Source organism: Mya arenaria, chromosome 2 (assembly GCF_026914265.1).
Source record: "Mya arenaria isolate MELC-2E11 chromosome 2, ASM2691426v1".
Taxonomy (NCBI): Eukaryota; Metazoa; Mollusca; class Bivalvia; order Myida; family Myidae; genus Mya; species Mya arenaria.
This window is the reverse complement of record NC_069123.1, coordinates 50450936-50474068: the sequence shown is the minus strand read 5'-3', so window position 1 is coordinate 50474068 and position 23133 is coordinate 50450936. Positions and strand designations below refer to the sequence as shown.

The following is a 23133-nucleotide window of genomic DNA, read 5'->3' as shown; positions in this document are numbered from 1 at the left end:
TGAAACACAACTCTTACATTAAAATCAAATCAGGTACAAGCAGAAAAAAATACAAAAAGGTTACCTTTTTTATACCATTTAAAATAAAACAGTCAGTGCCAGTAGTTAGATCCCTGATATCAATTGCTGAAACCTCATTCAGAACACGAAATCTAAACTTTCATATTTTAAAACAAAGACCTCAAGACATAACCACATTTTTTTTTTTAAATAATGCTTTGCAGAAAGTACAACAAGATTAACAAATACAACAATAAACTAAATAAAAAAAAACATAAGAATATCTCCCTAGTATACCCATCATACCTTGCTGTTCTATCAGTTGCTGATCGCTGGTGTCACCTGGTTCCTCATCACTGCTGTCTCCTTCCTCGACACTCAAGTTCCCATCATGATCATCCTCTACCACAAACAGTCGTGCTCGCTTCCGTGGTGGTGAAGTCAATTTCCTGGCAGACAAAGTTTTCAGTTTATTATATGCTTTCCTGTGGTTTATAGAGATATCTCAGTGAAATAAAATTGATATTTATATATTAGCCCGCTCTCAGTTACAAATCAAAGGTCAGCGCACACAGGGCTGGGACAAATTTCAATGATGTCGTTTCCAAAATGACTTTACTTGCAATTAGTATATCATTTGGTATTAAGTCGGTGGAATATATTGCGATCTTACACTGAAACAAACAATTATCTTCTTTATAATAAATTGATAGCTGGTTCTATGTAATGAATTGACAAACTAATTGTATTGCCTATAAAATTTGAATCCAAGCAATTTGATTTACTGGTAAATAGGTGAACTTCTATGATCTATAATGTGATACAAGTCATCAGAATCAAATATTAAATCAAGTAACCCGTAACCTTACCTGAACATCAGTAACTACTTTAAACAGCTTTAATATCGAGCCAAATTATTACAAACAACTCAACAATTGATATCAACATCCAATGATGCATCGTCGAAAACCAAAAATTTTCAAGACAGCAAAAGCAAAGCAAACAGTAGATGAAACCAGTGAAGGAGTAAAAAGGGATGAGCGAAATTAAATGTTGTAATATTAATCAATCAAATTGTGAAGAAATCACATGGCACATGAAAAGTAGTTATGAGTAATGGAAATTAATAACCATTGGAGGCAAGCACATGTTTTAAAGGCAAGTAATAATAACTCCTTGATCTTTAGAAAGAATAATGAATATTTCAAATATGAACCACAAAGTTAAGATTATTCCCTTTAATTTCAAAGAAAAATGGCACACTTCAATGCAGTGAACTGCTTCATAACATTGCTTAAACAGCAGCACTCAGCACTTTACTGCAGTTGTACATGAGTTCAATTAAATAAACCATCAGAATTAATGTTACACAGAAAAAATGACTTGGGTTTACAACTTTATATATTAATTAAAGGGCAACAGCTCTTTAGACAAATACCCAATCAAAAGAAAAAATGCTCAAGCATTACCTTGTGCCCCCAATTAAGTTTTTATTACACATTTTTAGTTTGTGTTATTGAACTCAATAAAAAGATACACACAATGCTTCCTGAAAGGACTATTTTTTTTAATAATTTAAGAATAATAATTAATTATTCATATGTTACCTACCCAATCTAGACAAATTTTGCATGTGCACCAATGCACTATAGTTATACATACATCATATAAGTTTCATAAGTATCTTTTTATAAGTTAGTTAGTTATGACTTTTAGCTTTGATCATTCTGATCATTAATTAAAGGGCAATAACTCTTGCATTAATTCCCTCATCCAAAAGAATCGTTACTATTACATGCGCAAGTACACTATGATAATGCACACTTGACATAAGTTTCATAAATTCATCTAGAAATGGCTCCAGACATATAAATTTAAGGGTTCTTAACTAATTCAAGAGAAGTTTCTGTGTTACTGAAAAGATCCAGATAATGCATGTGCAAGTGCCAGTGCACTTTGGTTACACATTTGTACACACTTCGACAAAAGTTTCATGATTTCATTCATGTCTGTCAAGAAGTTACATAGTAATGGCTGTTGATGGATGGACAGAGAGACAAACTGACAATGCCAAAAATATATCACTCAGCAGGAATAATATACACTTACAGTATAAATCAACATTTTGTTGGAGCATAATCTACCTTTGAGTTTCCTTGCATTGCTTTGAGTATGTCTGCAGTGATGAGACCTTCTTAAATGGCGACCTTATCTTGCCGTATGGCCCCATGTACAGTTGAGTTGGTCGATCTGGAGAATCATCAGCTGAGTCAGTCTTGTCTCCAGCAACAGCATCAACAGCACATTTCAGTTCATTGACCAATAGCTCTTTCAACATTGCCTTTTGGTCCTGCGAGAGAAGGTCAGGTATCCCGCTGGACACAGATTCCTCCGTCAACTTCTGACTGGCTGAGCATTCTTCTTTAATGGGATTCATTTTGTTCTTCCTTTTGTCTTCTACTGATTCAGTATTTTCACTTTCTTCTTTTGAATTTTCTTTGATTTCATTTTTCACTTCCAGTTTACCTGTCTGTGGTGAGAACTCATCGTCAGAATCTAAACTGCTACTGCTGCTACTTGATTCAGAACTTGAGTCTGATTGTGGCCCAAATATGGACTTGTACACTCTTTTTCTTTCTGCCTTGACTGATGGGGATTTTTCCTCATCCATTTTCTCTATTACATTTAACAATGCTTTATGCATTCAATCAAACCATTTCAATGAAGAATTATTTCCTTGCAATTGATCAACCTGAAAAGGATAAAGAATGAATTTGTTTAAACGGCATACACTTAATGGCCCCATGTATAAATAGTTATGAAAAAACATTATTTTCAGTGTCAAATCAAAGGGTAATGTTAAAGCGCAGTAAGTCATTAAGGTTGTTTCAAGTGCCAGTAAAGGGTATTTGTTAAAAGCACAGCAAATTTTCTCTAAGTCCAACTTCAATTTTGACATCAATTTAAGATGCACTATTACTCCCAAATAACATTTAACACATTTGATACAATTGTTTTAATATACCATATACCAGGACAAACAAATGTCGAAAACAGTTGTTGTTATGAAGGATACCAAGTTTAATTTAAAAGAAAATTAATGTGCAGAAAACACAGTATTGCTACCTTATGAGCCCATAGTAGATCGCAGTAAATCTTTTAGCATTCACCAATCATTTAATATTTTTGCGTTTTCAGCTATAAAATACACGGTTATAATAATGGTAATAGTACCAGTAATTAATATTTTCCATAAATGCATTATTTAGTAAGTAGTTGAGGGTGTATCGCTCAAATTGATGTTTGTTTTACATGTGTATTGATTTTTTTAATAAGAGTGTCACTTTAAATGTCAAGACTAACAAAAAATGAATGAAATAATAGCATAATTTTTCTCAACAAGAGATTCATCAAAGAGAGAAAACCGTCAATCAAAATCCCAGCCAATCAAAACTATGATTATATTTAATGCAAATTGAAAGTAGTTTTTACAATGTATAATCAGTGGCGCCGGAAGATATTTTGTAATTGGGGAGGTGAGGATTGGTCCAACCCCTCCTGCTTGTGTGGATATTTTTGTAAATCACATTGCATAAAACACATTTTAACCCATTTTCAGGACTCACATCAATCGTTTGAAACAGCTTAAAAATAACAAACACTGTAGGTTATACCTAATTATTTCAATATTATTTGTTTTTTAAATACATTAAAAAAAAAATGTACATGTATATAAGTTTACTGTTTATTAGGTTGATACATAAAATGATGTTAACATCAGCATTTGAATTAGTGTTAAAATCATGAAATTCATCATATCAAAGATATTAATATCATAGATACAGTGACTAATAATGATTTATTTATTTTTAATTTAACCATCTGTAATTCATTTATATTCAGTAAATGAATATTTAGTTTGACTTCATTTATATATTACGCTTATACATAAATATATTTATACCTCTACATTGTGCAACCAAGAGAGCCTAGCCTTTTCATTTTGTGAAATTGAAGCGCGAAAAATTCCACAAACTGGGAAATCTAAGTGTGAAAAATTAGATATGCAAGTATTGAAGACAACTATTGAATGTAATCATTTATTGTGGGTTTATATCTTCAAGCAAGCTGGATGGCTGTTTTGGGACTGTGGCAGGTGGCTGGGGGTCAATTCTATATCCAAGTGACCCTGACAGGTCTGCATTTGTCTATCCATGACAAGTTTTTAAAAGAAAATTTCACAAATTATATGTATAAACAAATGTAGGTTGCCTGAACCCTTCAAAAAAAAAAAAAAAGACAAAACAAATAATATATAAACAATATAATTTCATTTTTTTTCTAATATATATGCATAGGTTTGAGTTATAGCCATAAATTAATACTAACATTTTTTTATTTCGGAAAGGCGATTCTCTTTCCTGTTTTATGCAAATCAAGTCACAACTAACAATCATTTACACTGCAAAATCTACACTAGAACTCTGCGAGTCGGATGTGTCCCCTCACATATTATTTACTGTGGACATTATAGCTGTTAGATTGGCATTTTATTCATTTATAGACAATGATGTTGCCATTTAACTTTCAAGTCTAGGTGGCATTTGAAATGAAGGTAACAATGTTAAGCCGGACAAAAATTAACAACGAAAATTGCATCTATATGTTTAGAGTTATTGCCCTTTGTTAATTTAACTCTTAACATATAGATGCAAGAGTTATGGTTCTTGTGCACTGCACTTGCCCTCAATGAGATCTATCAAGTTTCAAGTTAATACCTCTTATATTCTTCAAGATATGCCCCGGACAAAACTTTAAGCATGAAAATTAACAAAGTGCAATTACTCTAAAACTAAGAAAGCAATAGTTACTGTTATTGTGCACTGCAATTTTCCTCCATGAGATCTATCTACTTATGAAGTTTTAAGTTGATAACTCTTTTATTCTATAAAATATGCCCCCAACAAAACTTTAAGCACCACCGCCACCGCCGCCAAAAGTAACCCCTATATGTCGCCTAGTCAGGTGACACAATAAATGATGTATCTTTCAACATCTACAACGTTTTCAATCATATAAAGTTGGTAATATAACATTCATACAAGTATTTCGTTGAGAAGAGGAATTTTACCTTGAGTTTTTACACTTCACTACAATCAGACAATGATTGTAATTAAAGTGCCTTTCCTTTAAGTAATTTCATGTGATATGTAGTTCAAGTAATTTCATGTGATATGTACCATTTCCAGACGGCATTCCGTAAACAAGGTCTAGGCGAATGTAAAAAACAATGCCCTAATGCATGTTTACTAGCGTGTGGGTTAAAAGAACATTATCTAGTAATATTTCTTGTTTTATGTTATTTTATGGCGCAATTTTTAAACCTGGAATCCCAATCAGAACAACTTCAAACTTTCCGTACAAAACAATTTGTACATGTATGATTTGCCATATCAAAAAACGTAAAAAAAATCTGCCAACGTACAATTATTTGGACTAGCAGTGACCAAAACTATGTCAATGCGCAGTCAAATATGATCAATGCCATAAATTATTTTAGTCTTTTGACAGTTTTTTTTCTTGACAGAACATATGTTTTAATGTCAAAATGATTAAAAATTATCCCTGAACGCTCTGCAAAGTGACAAGGATCGGCCTATAATGGCTATTAGTGAGGTGGAGGTGTGCAGTTTTTGTTATTAAACAGATCAAAACAAGCTGCATTTTTTTCAGCTAAAATCCGTCGCTGTAATAAATAAAATAGACTGCCTTTGAATATTGAATTACAAGTAATTACCTAGTGAAAATGAGGGAATGTGTGAAAGGATAAATTACATGTAGATATGCAAACAAAGAAATAGCCGACAACATTGTTTACATTTTTATGTCAAACCCGCCATTTTAAATTTAAGCGCCTCAAAGAAATAATAACCAAAAGAAAAAAACTAAAACCCGGCTCAAGGTTCGTTTTCGATAAGGCCCAGTCAAGCAAAAAAAAAACTACAGTGATGTTTTACATTCATTCTGTGTGTGTTTTATTGTAAAATAAGAATTAGATGTATATTTCTTTTTATTGTGTTCTACAAAGTAATAACCTACATGAAATGCACGAAACTCGCTGTAATTATGTAATCTGTCTTTGTTTTAAATTGTTTGTATTTTTATACATAATTTTTTACGATTTCATCATTTTATTATAACTATGTAATAATGTTTTTTTCAGGGCTTGAAATAAGCTCATCTCGTATATGCTAAAACTCTTATATTTACAAATAAAAAATAAAGAACAAAAGCAACTTACGCCTTTATCTTTTTGGTTTCCGATATGAGAATCGATATAACAATGGTTTATCAAAATAGCCTCAAATCGGCTCAACAGTAACTTTACATGTTTTATCAAGATTGTTAGTATGTACTTTTACAAATTAAAGCTAGTGTGTATATCATTCTACAGGACCCTGCAGTTTTTAACGTATTATATTAAAGAAAATAGTGCTTAATCACATAAGATTAATATAATAATTATTTGGACTAATGTAGTTCTGGTTTCCATAACTTTAATGTTGATATTTATTTTTTTGATGTTTACAACACATCCAAAAAGGTAATATATAACGTGTTCGCTGAAGTTCTTTAGCTAGGACTAATGACGAGTTACTTAAAAATAAATTATATAGCAAAGATCACAATATTCATGTATTCTCAATGTCAGAGTAATTATTTCAAGCTCCTATTCCTGATGTATTACTATTCATGAACCAAATCAACTTTTATTTTCAGTCGGTATAGATCATGACGTAACAGAGAAAACATTGGCTATATCATGGACCTACATAGGTCCGTGGCTATATTGACGGTGTATATTGACCGACTAATTGTTGTTGTTTGTCGAAATATGGCGTCTTCGTCGCCTATGGTCTCGATGTACTTTATCGAATATTTTTGCCGATATCATCTATGTGCCTTATTCTATGTACTTGCACTCTTGTTACTTTTTTGACACTTCGAATTTTGGAAAGTTGTGTGTTTTTTTAAAAAGAAAAAAAGTAATTAAATGAAATATTTATAGCCTGCTTGTTTCCGACAGATATAAGCTTTAATGAATCCATCAGTTCTTCTTTCGCACTTTTCGTTATTTCTTCTATTTCTACCGGTAGTAATTAACCCCAACGTAATTGCTGCATTGGGTGTTCAATGTCTGTATAGTATTTGCAATGTTCTTTCTCCCAGTCCTCTTCTAGCTTTATCGTACTTTTTGCAGTAGAATATGAAGTGGTCTACGGTTTCAGGAACTTGGCAGACACTACAACAGTTGTCTGTTTGGTCTGGTGTCTGTTTTGACCAGTGATCTTTTAGCCGGGTGTGACCGCTAAGGAGTTGGTTGATTTGGCTGAAACTTTTTCTTTTCTTTTCACCACCGCAGTTTCTGACCCCTGGTGTGACAAAGATGTTATGTATGGCGAAAGACCTCTCAGAGTAACGGTATTGTGCTAACCATTTTTCATTAATGGCTTTTCTTTTCATCATTTGCATGACATCACTGGCATCTTTCTTTTCATCATTGAATTCTGCTTCATCAAATTCTGCTGCCTTCTTAGCCCCTTCTTTTGCCTGCTTGTCAGCCAGCTCATTTCCCTCTATGTTTTTATGTCCCGGTATCCAGTGCACATGGAGTGTATTACCATTGTCCTCTAAACTTGTTACATATGTTTTTATGTTAAAAACGGTTTCAATTTTATTCTTGGGAATCTCTCTTGAAAATGCTGTTGATATTGCTCCCTGGCAGTCTGTGAATATGTGACCGTCGCGACGACTTCGTGCACATTAATGAAAACATGTGGATCGAAAACCTAAGGCTGACAAGTAAAGATAAGAATATCATAACTGACCATAACGGTAAACTTCACTCACAACATATGGAAGCAGTAAACAAACTTTTACGAAAACAGTTCGGACACTCAGTTGGGGGGTTACAATTAACGGAAAAAGTTCCACAGTTAGATAAATCTAAAAACATATGGGCTACTCACATTTCATTTGAACCATCAAGCAAGGACATCTCCGTTCAAATACATCATACACACAAAGACCATTGGGTAACATCCATGGAACATAACAACAAGATATATCTCATCGATAGCTTAGGAAACAACCGGCCGAATGAAAGAATTGTCCCAGATGGGCTTAAAATACAATTATCACAAATTTATGGAGCTACGGAAGATTGTATTAATGTCGTCGTACCTACTGTTCAAAAACAAGACAATGCAGTAGACTGTGGATTATATGCCATTGCACACGCTACATCTTTCTGTTTCCAAAAAAAGCCTTGTTTTAATTTAATATTTAATTCACTAAAGCTCAGAGAACATTTAGTATTCTGTTTAGAAAATCAAGAGATGTCCGAATTCCCAATAACAACAAAAACGATCAGTGGAAGGCGGAAAAAAGAAAAAATCATTTCAATAGAAAATTATTGTGTGTGTAATTTACCTGCATGCTTAGGTGATCAAGTACAGTGTAACAAGTGTTCCAAATGGTTTCATAAACATTGCGTAAAAGCACCAGTCGATATATCACATGTAGATGTTGAATTCTTATGCCCAAATTGTTCTAAATGATTTCAAAAACATCAAGCAGCCAGTCAGTCAGTCAATCAATCAATCAATCAATCAATCAGTCAACAAATCACTCACTCACTCAATCAATCAATCAATCAATCACTACTCACTAGCTCAATCCCTCAAAAAATAAATGGGCCATGGTAAGAGCGCCTCCACGTGGTGTGGCCTGGATGTAGACAGTTTTCTTTCTATCTTTACTGATAAAAAGACATCTATCTGCAACGAAACGCTCTTGGAATAACAAAAAAGAATATTCGTCAATTCAATTAATTCTTTCATATAACATTAACACATTTAAAACACTGAAAACAAACATAACAAACAGAAAAACTTAAAACATAAAAATCCTTCTTTGTTTATATGGTCAGCAATTGGTCAGCAACTCTCTTCTATTTCTATATGGTCAGCTAATCGGTCAGCAGTTTAGCACGACCCTTTTTGCTTTGTGGTTTTGTAGCTGTTAGGAAGTCCAGTGAAAGTTCTATACCCACTTAACCACTGAGAAGCCGAATTTTACATATCATTATTTTCTTTTGGATCAATAAATAAATAATATCGAGGGGTGAATGCGAAAAGGTTCTAAGTGACATTAAATAAAGAACAAGATAGAACCTTTTCGCTTTCACCCCTCGTTACATTCGGAACTCCTCGGCCATTTTTTCAAAAACAACCTCGGATGTATATGGACGGTTTACATACTTAAAAAGTGGTACGTTTAAGTCCGCTGCAAATAGATCGCGTAGTAATCTTATTTAGTAGTTAAAATTTATGACTTAACTCTTGGGAATCGTAATTATGTTTGCAATAATACACTTCACTGTCAATCAATTTAAACTGAGAGCAATGAATACAACTCTTAAACACTACATTTAATTAATGCTTTTATTCAAAAAAATACGGACTACTTCAACAGATGTACCGGCATACATCCGAGGTTGTTTTTGAAAAAAATGGCCGAGGAGCTCCGAATGCCCTCGTTATTGAATATCAAACGTTTACGCGTCGAACTAAGCGTTTAGGTAACACTGATTGTGTTGGAGGGAAATTTGTATAGATTTTCGCGCAATATCAATTGTTTCTTTGTTATTCACTTTTTGTAAAGTGGTCAAAATGATGTCATCTTCCCCAGCTATATCTTCTCCGATCATAAGTCATGCAAAGAAAATGGGTAATATTCAGGTAAGCTGTATTAAAATAAAATACCTGAATATTATCAGTTTCCAATAAACTTTATTATATAATAAAGCAATTTTGCAAACTCCTTCATTTAAGATAGGTTAAAGAGGGTACAGGGTGATACAGGAATCGAGCGTGAAATCCACTCAAAACTTGAAATCCACTCAGAACTCATTAATTTTAATCAATATTTTTTTATTTTTTGTATACATATATGAAGGGTTTATATTCTACAAATAATTGTTATTTAGGTAGTTTATTGACCAAATGAATTAAAATCTTTGTATTTGTGTATGAACTTGTTGGTAAAAACTTAAAATATTATTTAGCCATATATTAAAGTAATTTAAGACAGGCATCAGTTTTATCAGGGTTTTTGTCCTGGACCCGCGGGGGACCCCCAGCAAAATATTTCAGGTTTTTCATAATTTCCAACTTTCACCCATGCACTTCCTCTACTGATAGAAATTGAGAAACAAGCAGATGTCCTAAGACTATAAAATCATCAGAAACAACTGACAGCACTGTTACTTCTTTATTAAAATCTGTAAAAAAAATGGATGAATGGCCTGAACATCGATCTTGCATACTCTGTCAATACGCTGAACATTGTGAACAAAATAAATTGCAAAGTTTGCAAGGAACATGCACCCCCTGGCATGTCATCAAATGTAAATATTTATAAGCATTTTACACCATAACTTTAATCTCCAATATTGAATCTACAAAAAATAAAATAACACTGACACTGCTATATATTAAGACCAACAGAAGTTTTATTTAGACTTGTTAAATCATGTGAAATGTAAAAATGTCCATTGTTACATTGAATAAAACCTGGTACTGTGTTAACAACATATTTTCCATAAAGAATTTTTATATATATATATATATATATATATATATATATATATATATATATATATATATATATATATATATATAAATTTTCTTTTTAATTTGAAGGTATAGAGGATATGATTTGTTATAACCATTTTTGAATTAGACAAATCACTCCCTAAATTGAATTCCTACAATCTCTTTCAAACTTCACTTGAAATTATTATTTTATTTCAATTTTGCAGGTTATCTTTGGACCCATGTTTTCTGGTAAAACGTAAGTATAATATTTCAAATACGCCATTCTAAGCCTGGTTGTAAGACCAGTACAAAGATCAAATTAAGGTTTATTTTTAAACGTCAGGAAGCTGTAACTTTTTAAATGAAAATATCAGTAAATAGATATTTATTGTTGTTTTTTTGCATGCAGGTATTCTATGGAAAAATCTTAATAACTTCATTTAAATATTTTCTTCAAAATTCTTCACATCTTTTATAAAATTGTGTTCAACAGAACAGAGTTGATGAGGAGAATGAAGCGCTACCAGATTGCCAACTACAGCTGTCTAGTGGTTAAGTATGCGAAAGATATCCGCTATGATAAGGAAAACATTGCAACACATGACAGGTCAGTTTTGTAACTTGCTTGAAATAATAAATTACCCTATGCAGTATTGCAAGTGATTGAATGAAAATCAAATTTTCGAGAACAAATTTGATGTTTTAATTTATTATCTGGTGAGAATATTAAGCAAAAAGACACTAAAAGTGCAATAGGAAAAACATGAAATTATTTTTTTATCACAGCCTGCTGGGCTTGATATGCTTTAAATAAGGACTTGTACTATTTGTGTAACCTTGCAACGGTTATATTGCCATTAAAGACTTGTCATGTCTACTTTGCTGTAGTCAAAATCTTTTTCAAAATTAAACTAGTCGGTAGACTCCATTGGTTTGCAAACCCCAAAAATGATTTGTCACCTGTTTAAATATTAGAGTGTCCTGCACAGTTTAAAAAGAACAAGCTGTTTATGTGTTTAAATATTATATTTATTGTTATCCCCCGCCTTGAAAAGGGGAGGGGATATAGTAATGGTAGGCGCGCTTCCGTGCATGTGTATGCGTCCGTCCGTCCCACATTCATTTCTTTGCATCTCCTCTTACATTTCTCATGCGATTTCTACTAAACTTTCACAGATTGATGATCATAAAGTGAAGCAGCGCATATTGTCGGGCTTTCCCGATTCGACCATTTATGAAAGAGTTATTGCCCTTTGCTTATTTTACATTTAAAATTGGTTTCTTCACAACTCCTCTTACGTTTTTCATGCGATTTCTACCAAACTTTCACAGATTGATGATCATAAAGTGTAGCAGGGAATATTGACGGGCTTACCTGATTTGACCATTTTTGAAAGGGCAATTGCCCTTTGCTTATTTTACATTTAAAATTGGTTTCTTCGCAACTCCTCTTACGTTTTTCATGCGATTTCTACCAAACTTTCACAGATTGATGATCATAAAGTGAAGCCGCGCATATTGTCGGGCTTTCCCGATTCGACCATTTTTACCTCGACTATTTGAAGAGTAAGGAGAGCTATACTACTCACCCAAGTGTCGGCGTCACCCCTTGGTTAAGGTTTTGCGTGCAAGCACACATAGGTTAATATCTCAGCAACTACTTGAGGTATTGCATTGAGACTTTATACAATGGTGCTCAGCCATCCAACCTACATAATTAACCAAGTTTGATAACTCTACTTTGCATTTAATGCCAATAATAGGCCTTTATTATTTGACTTAGAAATTCTGGTTAAGGTTTTGCGTGCAAGCACACATAGGTTTATATCTCAGCAACTACTTGAGGTATTGCATTGAGAATTGATACAATGGTACTCAACCATCCAACCTACTCAATTAACCACGTTAGATAACTCTAGTTTGCATTTAATGCAAATAATAGGCCTTTATTATTTGACTTAGAAATTCTGGTTAAGGTTATGCGTGCAATTCTGCAAGAGTTATTGCCCCTTTTTTACATTTAAAATTGGTTTCTTCGCAACTCCTCTTACGTTTATGACTATATAGTGACGCAGCGCATATTGTCAGGCTTTTGCAATTTGACCTTTTTTGAAAGAGTTATTGCCCTTTCTTAATTTTACACATTTCCATGGGTGAAAGTTTTCAGTATTGATACTGAATTCAGTATTTTGGAAAATATTTATCCTATATATTGTATTGTAAAAATGGCATTTCCCTATGTAAACACCCTATTTTCAGTATTTTGAAAAATTCAAACTTTCACCCATGCATTTCTTATGTTCCTTAGAAACTACCCTTACCATTGATTGGCTGTCGTTTCAAAAAATGCCCCATGAGGCGGGGGATATAGCTGTCTGTGACTGCTCTTGTTTGACATTACATTTAGATGCATTTATAGGTTTTGTTCTTAAGGCCTTTCCTCATCAAGTTTTTCTTTTGGGGGAAATGGGTCTGAAGCACTGTTCACGACTCGCCACATTGCGAAAATAAAATTAGTTCTTATTGCAACTAAACTAACAATTAGAGGCCAAATTCACATTGTGAAAATAATTCCCACCCTGTGTTGTGAACTTGTGCTATATTCTGACTGCTGCATTTGCTATTTGTAGTATGCAGCATGTTGCAATGATTAACAACTTGAAGGGGAAGAAACATGATTTCTTCTCTATTGTAGTATTCAGTTGAGACAAAGCAGCATATTCAGTATGTGGTTGTTGCTTTCAGACAAACACTTCCAGCAGTAGCAGCTACAAAACTAGCAGACCTGGAGGAAGAGGCTCTACAGTACGAAATCATTGGCATCGACGAAGGACAGTTTGTATGTGCAGGTTTTTAGCTCGACTATTCGAAGAATATGGAGAGCTATACTACTCACCCAAGCGTCGGCGTCACCCCTTGGTTAAGGTTTTGCGTGCAAGCACACATAGGTTAATATCTCAGCAACTACTTGAGGTATTGCATTGAGACTTGATACAATGGTACTCAACCATCCAACCTACTTAATTAACCAAGTTTGATAACTTTACTTTGCATTTAATGCCAATAATAGGCCTTTAATATTTGACTTAGAAATTCTGGTTAAGGTTTTGCATGCAAGCACACATAGGTTAATATCTCAGCTATTACTTGATGTATTGCATTGAGACTTGATACAATGGTACTCAATGATCCAACCTACTCAATTAACCAAGTTAGATAACTCTAGTTTGCATTTAATGCAAATAATAGGCCTTTATTATTTGACTTAGAAATTCTGGTTAAGGTTTTGCGTGCAAGCACACATAGGTTAATATCTCAGCAACTGCTTGAGGTATTGCATTGAGACTTGATACAATGGTACTCAACCATCCAACCTACTTAATTTTTGCAAGTTAGATAACTCTAGTTTGCATTTAATGCAAATACTTGCCTTTATTATTTCACTCAGAAATTCTGGTTAAGGTTTTGCATGTAAGCACACATAGGTTAATATCTCAGCAACTACTGGATGAATTGCATTGAGAATTTATACAACCACCCAACCTAATTGAATAATCAAGTTAGATAACTGTGTTTTGCAAATAATGGCCCTTTATTATTACACTTAAAAATTCTGGTTAGAATTTTGCATGTAACCATATTTATGTTAATATCTCAGCAAATACATCATGTATTGCATTGAAATCTAATCTAACAGTGATCCATGCATGTTTGGTCAATCCTTACACTGAAAAGCGGCGGAATAGTCGAGCTCTATGACAGCTCGTTTTCTTAATGATAAATTACATACTAGTTAATAAATAACCATACTGACATAAGTCTAGCAAAGTGTTGATAATTCCAGTAGTTGATATGATAATTGTGTGCAGTGCTACAGATAAGAAGTCATTTTTTCCGTTATTTGAATGAGGCTAGGATCGTTTGAATTGTAAAAATTGCGCCAAATGCCTAAAATTGTAACTTAACCATTGTTTCAAGAAAAGAAAGCAAAGCCTGCTTTTTAAAGAAAATATGACCACTTTAAAACATCAGTACTAGTAGACTTATTAATAGTTATGTCTTCATAAAAAAAAAATATTAAAAGTTTTGGGAAAAGCATACTGTTTCTAGTACTTGATGGTGTGTTTTTTTGTGAGTGGTGCCGAATTTTAGTCCCATTTTTAGTCAGAAAAAGAACACTGTCCTTATTACCAAAACTTTTTCTTTCAGAGTTAAGTGAAAATGTATCAGTTAAGAAAAAAGTGCTGTATCATTCTAATTGAGTAAATTAAACAAATACATCCATTATGTAGAGACTTGTATGTTACTCCTTCTGACTACTTCAGTTCCCAGATGTTGTGTCGTTCTGTGATGAGATGGCAGACAAAGGCAAGGTGGTCATTGTTGCAGCATTAGATGGAACATTCCAGAGAAAGGTAGGCTCTTAACTGATTTCAATAGTAATGGCTAACAGTCATGGAAATTCATCTTTTGGTTGAACATGCCCGACTTCTTAAGACTGATGCTTAGCAGCGCTTGGTGCTATATAAAATTCAGGATTAGGAAGCCCAGAAAGCATTTGACCAGTGCATCGCTTGCAGGCTTGTGCTTATTTCGACCACTGGGCTAAGAAAGGATTTTGTTATTGTTTATCTTTTATTCTTTGCCTATCATATGGTACCGATTTGACTAAACTCTTCGATAGGGAACCTATTTTATATTTAAAAGCTTGATAGAGTGTCATCTTTTTTAAGAATAAATGCGAAGATTTATCTTCTTTGATAGTGTCTAATCTTGATATATCTAAATGGTATATGTACATATTTTAACCAACATTTCAATTCTATGATAATATCTTTTAACAAGATAAGATAAAAGTATACAATCAAGCTCTTTATTTTAGTTTTTAGAGTGCATTTTAGCCATTCTGCATGTATTTAAATTTTAATGTAAGGCGTTGTTATTAAATAAACATAAACATAAAAAGATTGCTTCTATGGTAAAAATGAACTTTTTTTAATAACTACTTTTCATTGTGATTCAATAGAAATTAAAAAAAACAATACACTGGTGTGTCAAGTATTGTTACTATCATTAACTGGACACTTATTTCAGGGATTTGGAAACATCTTGAATCTGGTTCCACTGGCAGAAAATGTAATCAAGCTGTCTGCAGTGTGCATGACATGTAATTCTGATGGTTACTTCACAAAAAGAATGACCACTGACCAGTCGGTGAGAATCTAAATGATCTAAGGATATGGTTATGGATAGATAATTGAACATTTAAATACATACACATGAAGTACATTTAGTAAAAAAAGAGTTGGTTTAATTAATAATGAAAACCGCGCACAGATAAAAATGACCACACTTTAAGAGAATTCCATTTTTGCATATATCAAATGGAACTTTGTACTACATTTAATATGGAGCTCAGCTGAACAGTTATCTTTTTTATTTTTTATATGCATTCTGATTTTTTTCCCGTTCATGTGTATTTTTTTTGTTAAAATCTGCAGGTAGAAGTGATAGGAGGGGCTGACATGTATCGGGCAGTTTGTAGAGACTGCTTCAAATCTCCTACCAAAAAATCTCCACGGAAGTCCCCAATGGTCTCCCCATACAAGTTGAAATCCCCAGTCAAGTCTGCGACCTCTTTACAGCGAGGTACCCCCACCCTCCAGGAAGAACGATCCCTCAAAGACCTGACTGGAAGCATCAACCGCCAGCTCACATTTACCGCACCACCAAGAATCTAACCAGACTTGACAGTATTACCATTTATCTATGCATCGACACTCTTCAGTGATATTTTCATTATTTTATCACTTCTATTTCAAATATTGTTCCATATTTTCATAATTCGCAAATATACCTCTCAGCTCAATTTGTATTAACTATGTTAACTGTTGACCAATTTTTAAAGCTTTTTATATTTTACATTAATTGAAAATCAACTTTTTTCTGATAGAATTAGTTTAAATTTTAGCCCCGTCTTTAGCAAGCTATTCCTTTTATTAACTAATTTAGCATAGATTTTATAGGTATGGATTATTACATAGAATTTTTATTTACCTGTGTAGATAATATACTACATTATTTGTAGTGTCATAGTGTCTGTTACATTCAAAATCAGTTACAATTCCAACTTCATTGATGAAAATGTAGAAAAACAACCTGAATATGTTTACTTTTATCTCAATATTTATTGAAACTAGAACACTTAAGCAACAGAAAACTGATAGTGGGTCATTTGTAATCACATACACAATGTCTGAACTGGTCAAGTTAAGGAAGGTTTAGTTTTAATGCATCAGATACGTTAAATAATGATAATTGTTTAGTCAAAAGTGGACTTTGTTATTTAATACCAAGTTTTAATTGAAATTTAGAAACATTAATTTATTATAATCAAAATCGGATATGTTTTGTTTAGGTTTGAGGCATGTCATTATGCTTTCAATTAAAACATAACTTATATTTCGACAACTTTAAAATTTCAATTTATATAACATATCTGTCATTCCTCATATATCCTAATATAATCCACATAATATAAAGTCATTTTTGTAAGTATTACATGTTAACTTTCTCAGTTGATTTGTATAAATTGATTAATGTTTCTTAGATATCTAAAAATATATTTTACGTGAATCTTAGGTCACTAAAATTTTAACGTATCTGATGGAAAACATCATTGACTTAATAACATAGTAAACTGACAACAAAGTTAAAATTGACAGCGTAAACCAACATCATCAACTGTATCCATAATTGTTAAATCATTTTTATACCACAACTACATACATCGCAGTTTAAGGTGCATATAACTATATGAGAATATTTTAATATAGTGATAATTCTCATATAATTGTGAAAATAATAGGATCATTGGTATTTCTATAGTATTGTTTGTTAGTGATATGCTCTAATACACCACAAAGCATATGAATAGAGCATTAAAACACTTTTGTTAATGCAATTCTGATAATTAAGTCGTGACAACCAAAACACATCAGATACGTTAACACATCATGTAACTCTTAGCTGTCATATAAAACAAACACTGTTACTTTAAACATCGAAACAACAATTATTAATCATCAGCAATTAAGGCGACATCATCATTGTTCAATCGGTATTGCCTCTTGGTCTTGCCATAGGGGGAAGGTTCTTCTATTGTAGATATGATGTCTTCGAAGTTAACCCACAAGTCATCAGCTCTTGAGGGCCATCCGAAAAGCAGCATCGGACCTTTGCCTCGGGTCTTTTCCATAAATGAAACATGGCATCCTTAGAATTGCAGTCAACCTCTAAGACTTTTCCCACGTAAATTTTTCTGTCATATTTGGCCAGAACAAACGTTCCAACTGCAGGGACATGCTTCTGACCATTAGATGTTTCGTTTTCAGGTTTGTTGTTTTGAACTGTTTCCCAGTGCATGCATGGGTCATTTGCCAAACACCGAGCGCAATGGTAAGATGTAGTAGCTGTGTAAAACTGATTTCTTACATGAATGATCGCATGGAGCTTCATTGTTCCAGGGATTGCTTTCGATTTGTCTTCGTTAAGTTCAGTTGCACTGTTATCGTACTCAGTTTGTGAGTAGAATTTGTACTCAATGCTTTTTTGGTTTGCCTTTGCCCAGTTAAAAAAGTCTAGCATTTTGTATTGTCGCCCTTCCTTGTTTGCAGGCATTGCCAGCTTGTTTTTTTGCAACACCCCCTAGTCCATCACATGGCCCTTTGCCATGTCCGCATTAGTAATAGTTCCATCGAGCTTCAGTGCCAAATAGTTCTTTGTGCTTTGTCAGGAGGTTGAATATATACCTATTTTGGTACTGTGACGATGGACTATCAGTCCAGTAGTGGACCATTGTTGTGGAGGGTAACATCTCTTTAATGCAGGGAACGAGACCTTTCAGGATAGTGTACACAGCTGTAGCATTATGGTTGCCATCATCGGAAATAAAGATGTAATTCGTATGCTTTAGTTCATCGGAGTCGTCTTTGTAATATACGACTACTGGATGAAGTGTCACAGATGCAGCGTTCCAGTAGGCGCTTTGAATCTCATCCATGTTCCCACATGTAAAATTTTCAGCAAAATCCATGTTTACTATTACATGATTCGGTGGCAAGTTTGCTTTCAATTGTTTCAGTGCTTCATACTGAGATCTTATCCTCCCAACATGGCCCAGAAAATCGTCATATTCATTTCTCATCATACTTGAAATTCTACTTTTTCCATTTCCACCTTTACAATCTTCATCCTCTTCTTGCCGTCATCATCATCATTCACCCTTTGCCACTTTTCAAATGTAACCTTTTCTGAATGGTCTAGTTTGGACAAAATATCCATAATTCCATCCATGTTTATAGTTTTCCCTACTGTTTCAGGGTTGGGCAATATTTCTAGTTTTGCCGATCTCATCGCTTTTAACTTCATTGCAAAGTTTTGGTGTTTGCTACAGAGGCAAGTATTTCTAGAAATCAAGTTTGTCAACAGTATATATGTTGGTCTGAACCTGCTAAATACTGACTTTGACAGCTTCTCTGTTGGATTTTCAGCTTTGTATATCTCATATATGTTTCCTAGATAATCATTTAGGATGCGCACTTGTCTCTGTTCACCTTCATAAGTTTTGCAGTCTTTCTTCCCTGGCATCTGGATACTAACATCGTCTCTTTCCATGAACTGAATGACTTTTGTCTTGATCATGTTTCTCTCTTTTTCAAGGCGCTTTCGTACTATAGGGTTGACCTGTTTGGTGTTTGTCTTACTCATGCCCTTTCTACCAAGACCAGTCTGTTTTCGGACAGTGTCTAGACACTTGTACTTTTTCAATATTTTGCCACTTATCACTCTCATAATCACTCCTCTCTCTGACTGAGATTTCGTCTTCTGTACTGCATCTCTTACTTCAGCAAGAATAGCATTTGACATCTCAAGTTTTTTCACTACTTTTCTCGAACGACTCTTTATTCAAAGGATATTTAAGTCATGCTTCGTTTGTGATCTAGGCGTCATTTGATTTCCTTTATCATCAGACCGTACTGATGACATACCAGCTGATGTATTGGGCTTTCTTTTTTATTCTTTCAATCTCTGAAATCTTTTCTGCAGTGTTTTCTTTTCTCTCTTTAGCTCATTTACCTTGTTCATAAGTGAACATACCTTGTAGCTTGCTTGTCGCAAACATTTAGACCTTTTTCTTCTGGCCTGATTTTTTCTTTTGAAATTGAGCTTTACTGTCATTTTCTGTAGTAACGTTGTCTGACTTTGATTTTCTTGGCATTGTTCTACCGTAATACAAGTATCAGTCGAACTTGATACTGTTGGAACTTGTTCTGAGATCAATTCCTGGCTTGATTGGTTTATTCAATGTGGATTTAATCTTTAATTTGGCTCTATATCTTTTACTGTACTCTTTATTTCTATGCCTTATTGCTGATTGTTCTCTCTTACTCGTTTTGGATATCGACACTCTGTTTCCTTTAGCTCTTATACGCTCTGAGTTCAGATAGTTAGGATCCTTCTTCTTTTTTCTTTCTCTATATTCTCTCTGATACTCGGCTCTACTTTTGGTCATCTTTGACCTAGACAAATATCAAAAGTAAAGGTTAAAGAATAAAATTGTACTTGCGACATACAACACTAGGAATTCCAACGGCATTGTAACATTTTGGAGACGATACAACACTATTATTTTCCTCAGTTCGCTCGAACAAGAACAATCATCAGATACGTTAACAAAATCATCAAATACGTTAACAACATGTATGTACAACGGAGTACGATTATTATTATTTACTACACTTCCAATGAAAATAGGTCACAAATACATGTGTTTCAACACCAAAATTGTTAGGCACTGCTATACGTTCATTATCAAAAACAAACTAAAGTGCAATCAGATACGTTAACAATTCATCAAATACGTTAACATTGTTTGAGAGGCTTTTTCATAGGAACGACAGTGATTATTTTATTAATAACCCACTAGATGTAGTAAATTATAGTTTAACAATAAATAATAATGTCAAAGTATGTGAAATTCAATAAAAGCTTGTTTCACTTACCTCTGTATAAAGACGAATTCACCAAAATGACCTGTTCAGCGAGTATGTTTTAATATTCAGACATCTTGTTGATTACGTCATCATTTGGGATACGTATGACATTTAAAAAAACAGTTGAAATAATTCACGAATGCTAAAAAAACGAAAAATCGATGAGATAAGATGATCTGTGTTTTGTTGTTAACGTATTTGATGAAAACGTATCTGATGCGCATAATTTGTATAATGCTTATTTTTTTCTAATTTTTCTATATCATTTTTACTTCTTATATGTTTTCAAAGGTATACATATATACTTACAAATCGCCGACATTTAGGACTGGTGACAGTCAAGTTGTTGTCGCAAATAGCATTAACAGCTTAACATATCTGATGCGTTTTGACTGTCTGACTGGCACTTTTATGGATTTGGCATCATCGTGTGAACAAAACATAAATCATGCCATGTATTTTAACTTTTATTATGTTAGTTCATACCTTCAGTACTATAATACGCCATATCATAATATTCTATGTTTATATTGTGCAATAAATTTTGTATTGTGAAAAGCGTTAACGTATCTGATGTAAATATTGGCGACACGCAACTTTTTGCAATTTTGAATGTATCGGTAATGTGTTTTGAACGAGGGTTTGAGAATTGATAAATTAAAACAGTTATGTATAAAATACACCACAGAAATAACATTTTTCATACATTTTGTCAATACTAACGCTACTTGAATAATAGGACTATCAATGGCGACACACCCAAAATGGCCAACATGGCATGCTTTAAGCAAGAAAACTCAATAACTAGCAAACACTTTATCATTTTTTTTTACTTTCCGAGGGAGCTTGACCCTAAAGTTAATAAATTAACACCAATAAGTAGTATATGGTTAGAATAAAATGCCGGACAGGACTGGCGACAGCTATTTTTTAAAGTTGGAATTTTAACTGATTTTTAATGTGTTAATGTATTGTATCCATTCTTGTAATATACCCATTATTGTGCTGTTTTGCATACTGTTCATGATTTTATCACCTGCATGTGTTCATTAGTGTGATCTGATGTCACACATAACTTTTTGTTAATATCCAATTATTTCACATGTTAAATGTTTGTTTTCGCTATCTAAAGCGTGTGGCTCTTACCCTGTTTTACAACTATCAAATGGACCAGAAGACCAGGACTTTTCCGTATTTTGATAATTTTCTGTTTTTGAAATTACCAAATGTGTGATTTTATAGTGAAGAACTGGTACCAAATAAAGTACATTAAGTTGATGGATTAATGTTTACTCTTGAACTGCAATATCATTTGGATAAAAATCATGAATAAATGGTATTATTTTGCTCTTCCAGCACTGCAAATCTTTATTCTATAGACTGGCATAACATGGAGGAATTCACTAGCATTTATTATTAAAGCATTTCTTTTGATAATTGCCATGTTTCGTCAAACCATAGTTTGTGTCATGTGCAGTGATAATTTATTTTACTATTAATGTATAATGTTCAGTCTTTTAGGCACAGTAAGTCACATTTATGCCTGTTTTATGTGTTGATACAATTAAATGTGCTTAATTTTACAAATTTAAGGGTATCTATTATGAATGACTTATGTATTTGTATATTATTTTACTTTGTTATAAAGGTATCCAATGTCCGTCTTCCTCTTGTATAAACCCTGTCTTGGCAGATTGTAAATTCGCCACACTTGAGATTGTCTCTGTAAGAAGACACTGCTCATGGTCTTCACTGGGACGAATAATATGGTAATCTTCCCAGGTCTTCAGTAATGTATATCTGGGTCAAGTAGCTCAAGTTGAGTTTGGTGAGCTTTTGTCACAATAGGGCAGCACTAAAATATTGCTTGCTTAAATAATTTGCCTTAAAGTAATGAATCGCTGACACATTTTGCAACTGGTGCAACTTGCCACAAAGTTCAAACCAGGTGCAGTGCATATAATTTTTTGTGAATGGTCAAGGTCCTTGCAGAAGTTGACACAATGGGTTCAACTATTAGACTAATTTATTAAAGCTATACATATGATAGATATGAAGTAATAATGTTGAATACATTACAGTACTCTCAGGAAGCAATATTTATGTTTTGTCCCCGATAGTCTTAACTTAGGGTTTTATAACAACATTAAGCCATAGTTTTGTTTCCATTAAGTATTTCTATGGTGGTAGATCTCACCTGGAACACTCACATTTCAAGAATTACCACCAATGGAAATAATACTCTCAACTTCATTAAAAGAAATATAAAAACAAAAACAGAAAGTGTTAGGACTTAAGCTTACAAAACCCTTGTCCGTCCGCAGTTAGAATATGCAAGCACAATTTGGCACCCACACACAAAATCAAACACCAATAAAATTGAAATGGTTCAATGTCGGGCTATTCGTTGGGTTAAA

General features: G+C 33.4%; 2 protein-coding genes across 5 annotated transcripts in view; one reads left to right on the top strand and one right to left on the bottom strand.

Annotated features, from left to right (window-relative positions):
• The window catches only part of LOC128213320 (uncharacterized), a 29134-nt gene extending 22256 nt beyond the window's left edge, over positions 1–6878 (bottom strand). The window contains exons 1-4 of one of the 4 annotated variants that reach the window (XM_052918935.1): positions 5798–5907; positions 5132–5384; positions 2145–2752; positions 307–449 (exon numbers count right to left, since the gene is read on the bottom strand). In XM_052918935.1, the coding sequence (XP_052774895.1) occupies positions 307–449; positions 2145–2704 (703 nt within the window). In that variant the 5' untranslated portion in view covers positions 2705–2752; positions 5132–5384; positions 5798–5907. Of the gene's footprint in view, positions 1–306; positions 450–2144; positions 2753–5131; positions 5385–5797; positions 5910–6833 lie in introns of those variants that run through there. The other 3 variants (XM_052918944.1, XM_052918949.1, XM_052918927.1) reach the window with 3 other exon arrangements.
• Positions 6879–9631: 2753 nt separating this feature from the next.
• Positions 9632–22370, top strand: LOC128224037 (thymidine kinase, cytosolic-like). Its single transcript, XM_052933656.1, has 7 exons — positions 9632–9803; positions 10886–10917; positions 11155–11268; positions 13407–13500; positions 14987–15076; positions 15756–15875; positions 16163–22370. Exons 1-7 carry the CDS (start codon positions 9735–9737, stop codon positions 16400–16402), a joined length of 759 nt encoding a protein of 252 aa, XP_052789616.1. The 5' UTR covers positions 9632–9734; the 3' UTR covers positions 16403–22370.
• Positions 22371–23133: the final 763 nt, after the last annotated feature.

What these genes read in the sequence shown, in the direction of transcription:
- LOC128224037 (XM_052933656.1), top strand. Translation starts at nt 9,735, where the DNA reads ATGATGTCATCTTCCCCAGCTATATCTTCTCCGATCATAAGTCATGCA. An exon ending in AGAAAATGGGTAATATTCAG is followed by an intron (nt 9,804 to 10,885) that starts GTAAGCTGTATT and finishes TCAATTTTGCAG; the next exon opens with GTTATCTTTGGACCCATGTT. An exon ending in ATGGAACATTCCAGAGAAAG is followed by an intron (nt 15,077 to 15,755) that starts GTAGGCTCTTAA and finishes CACTTATTTCAG; the next exon opens with GGATTTGGAAACATCTTGAA.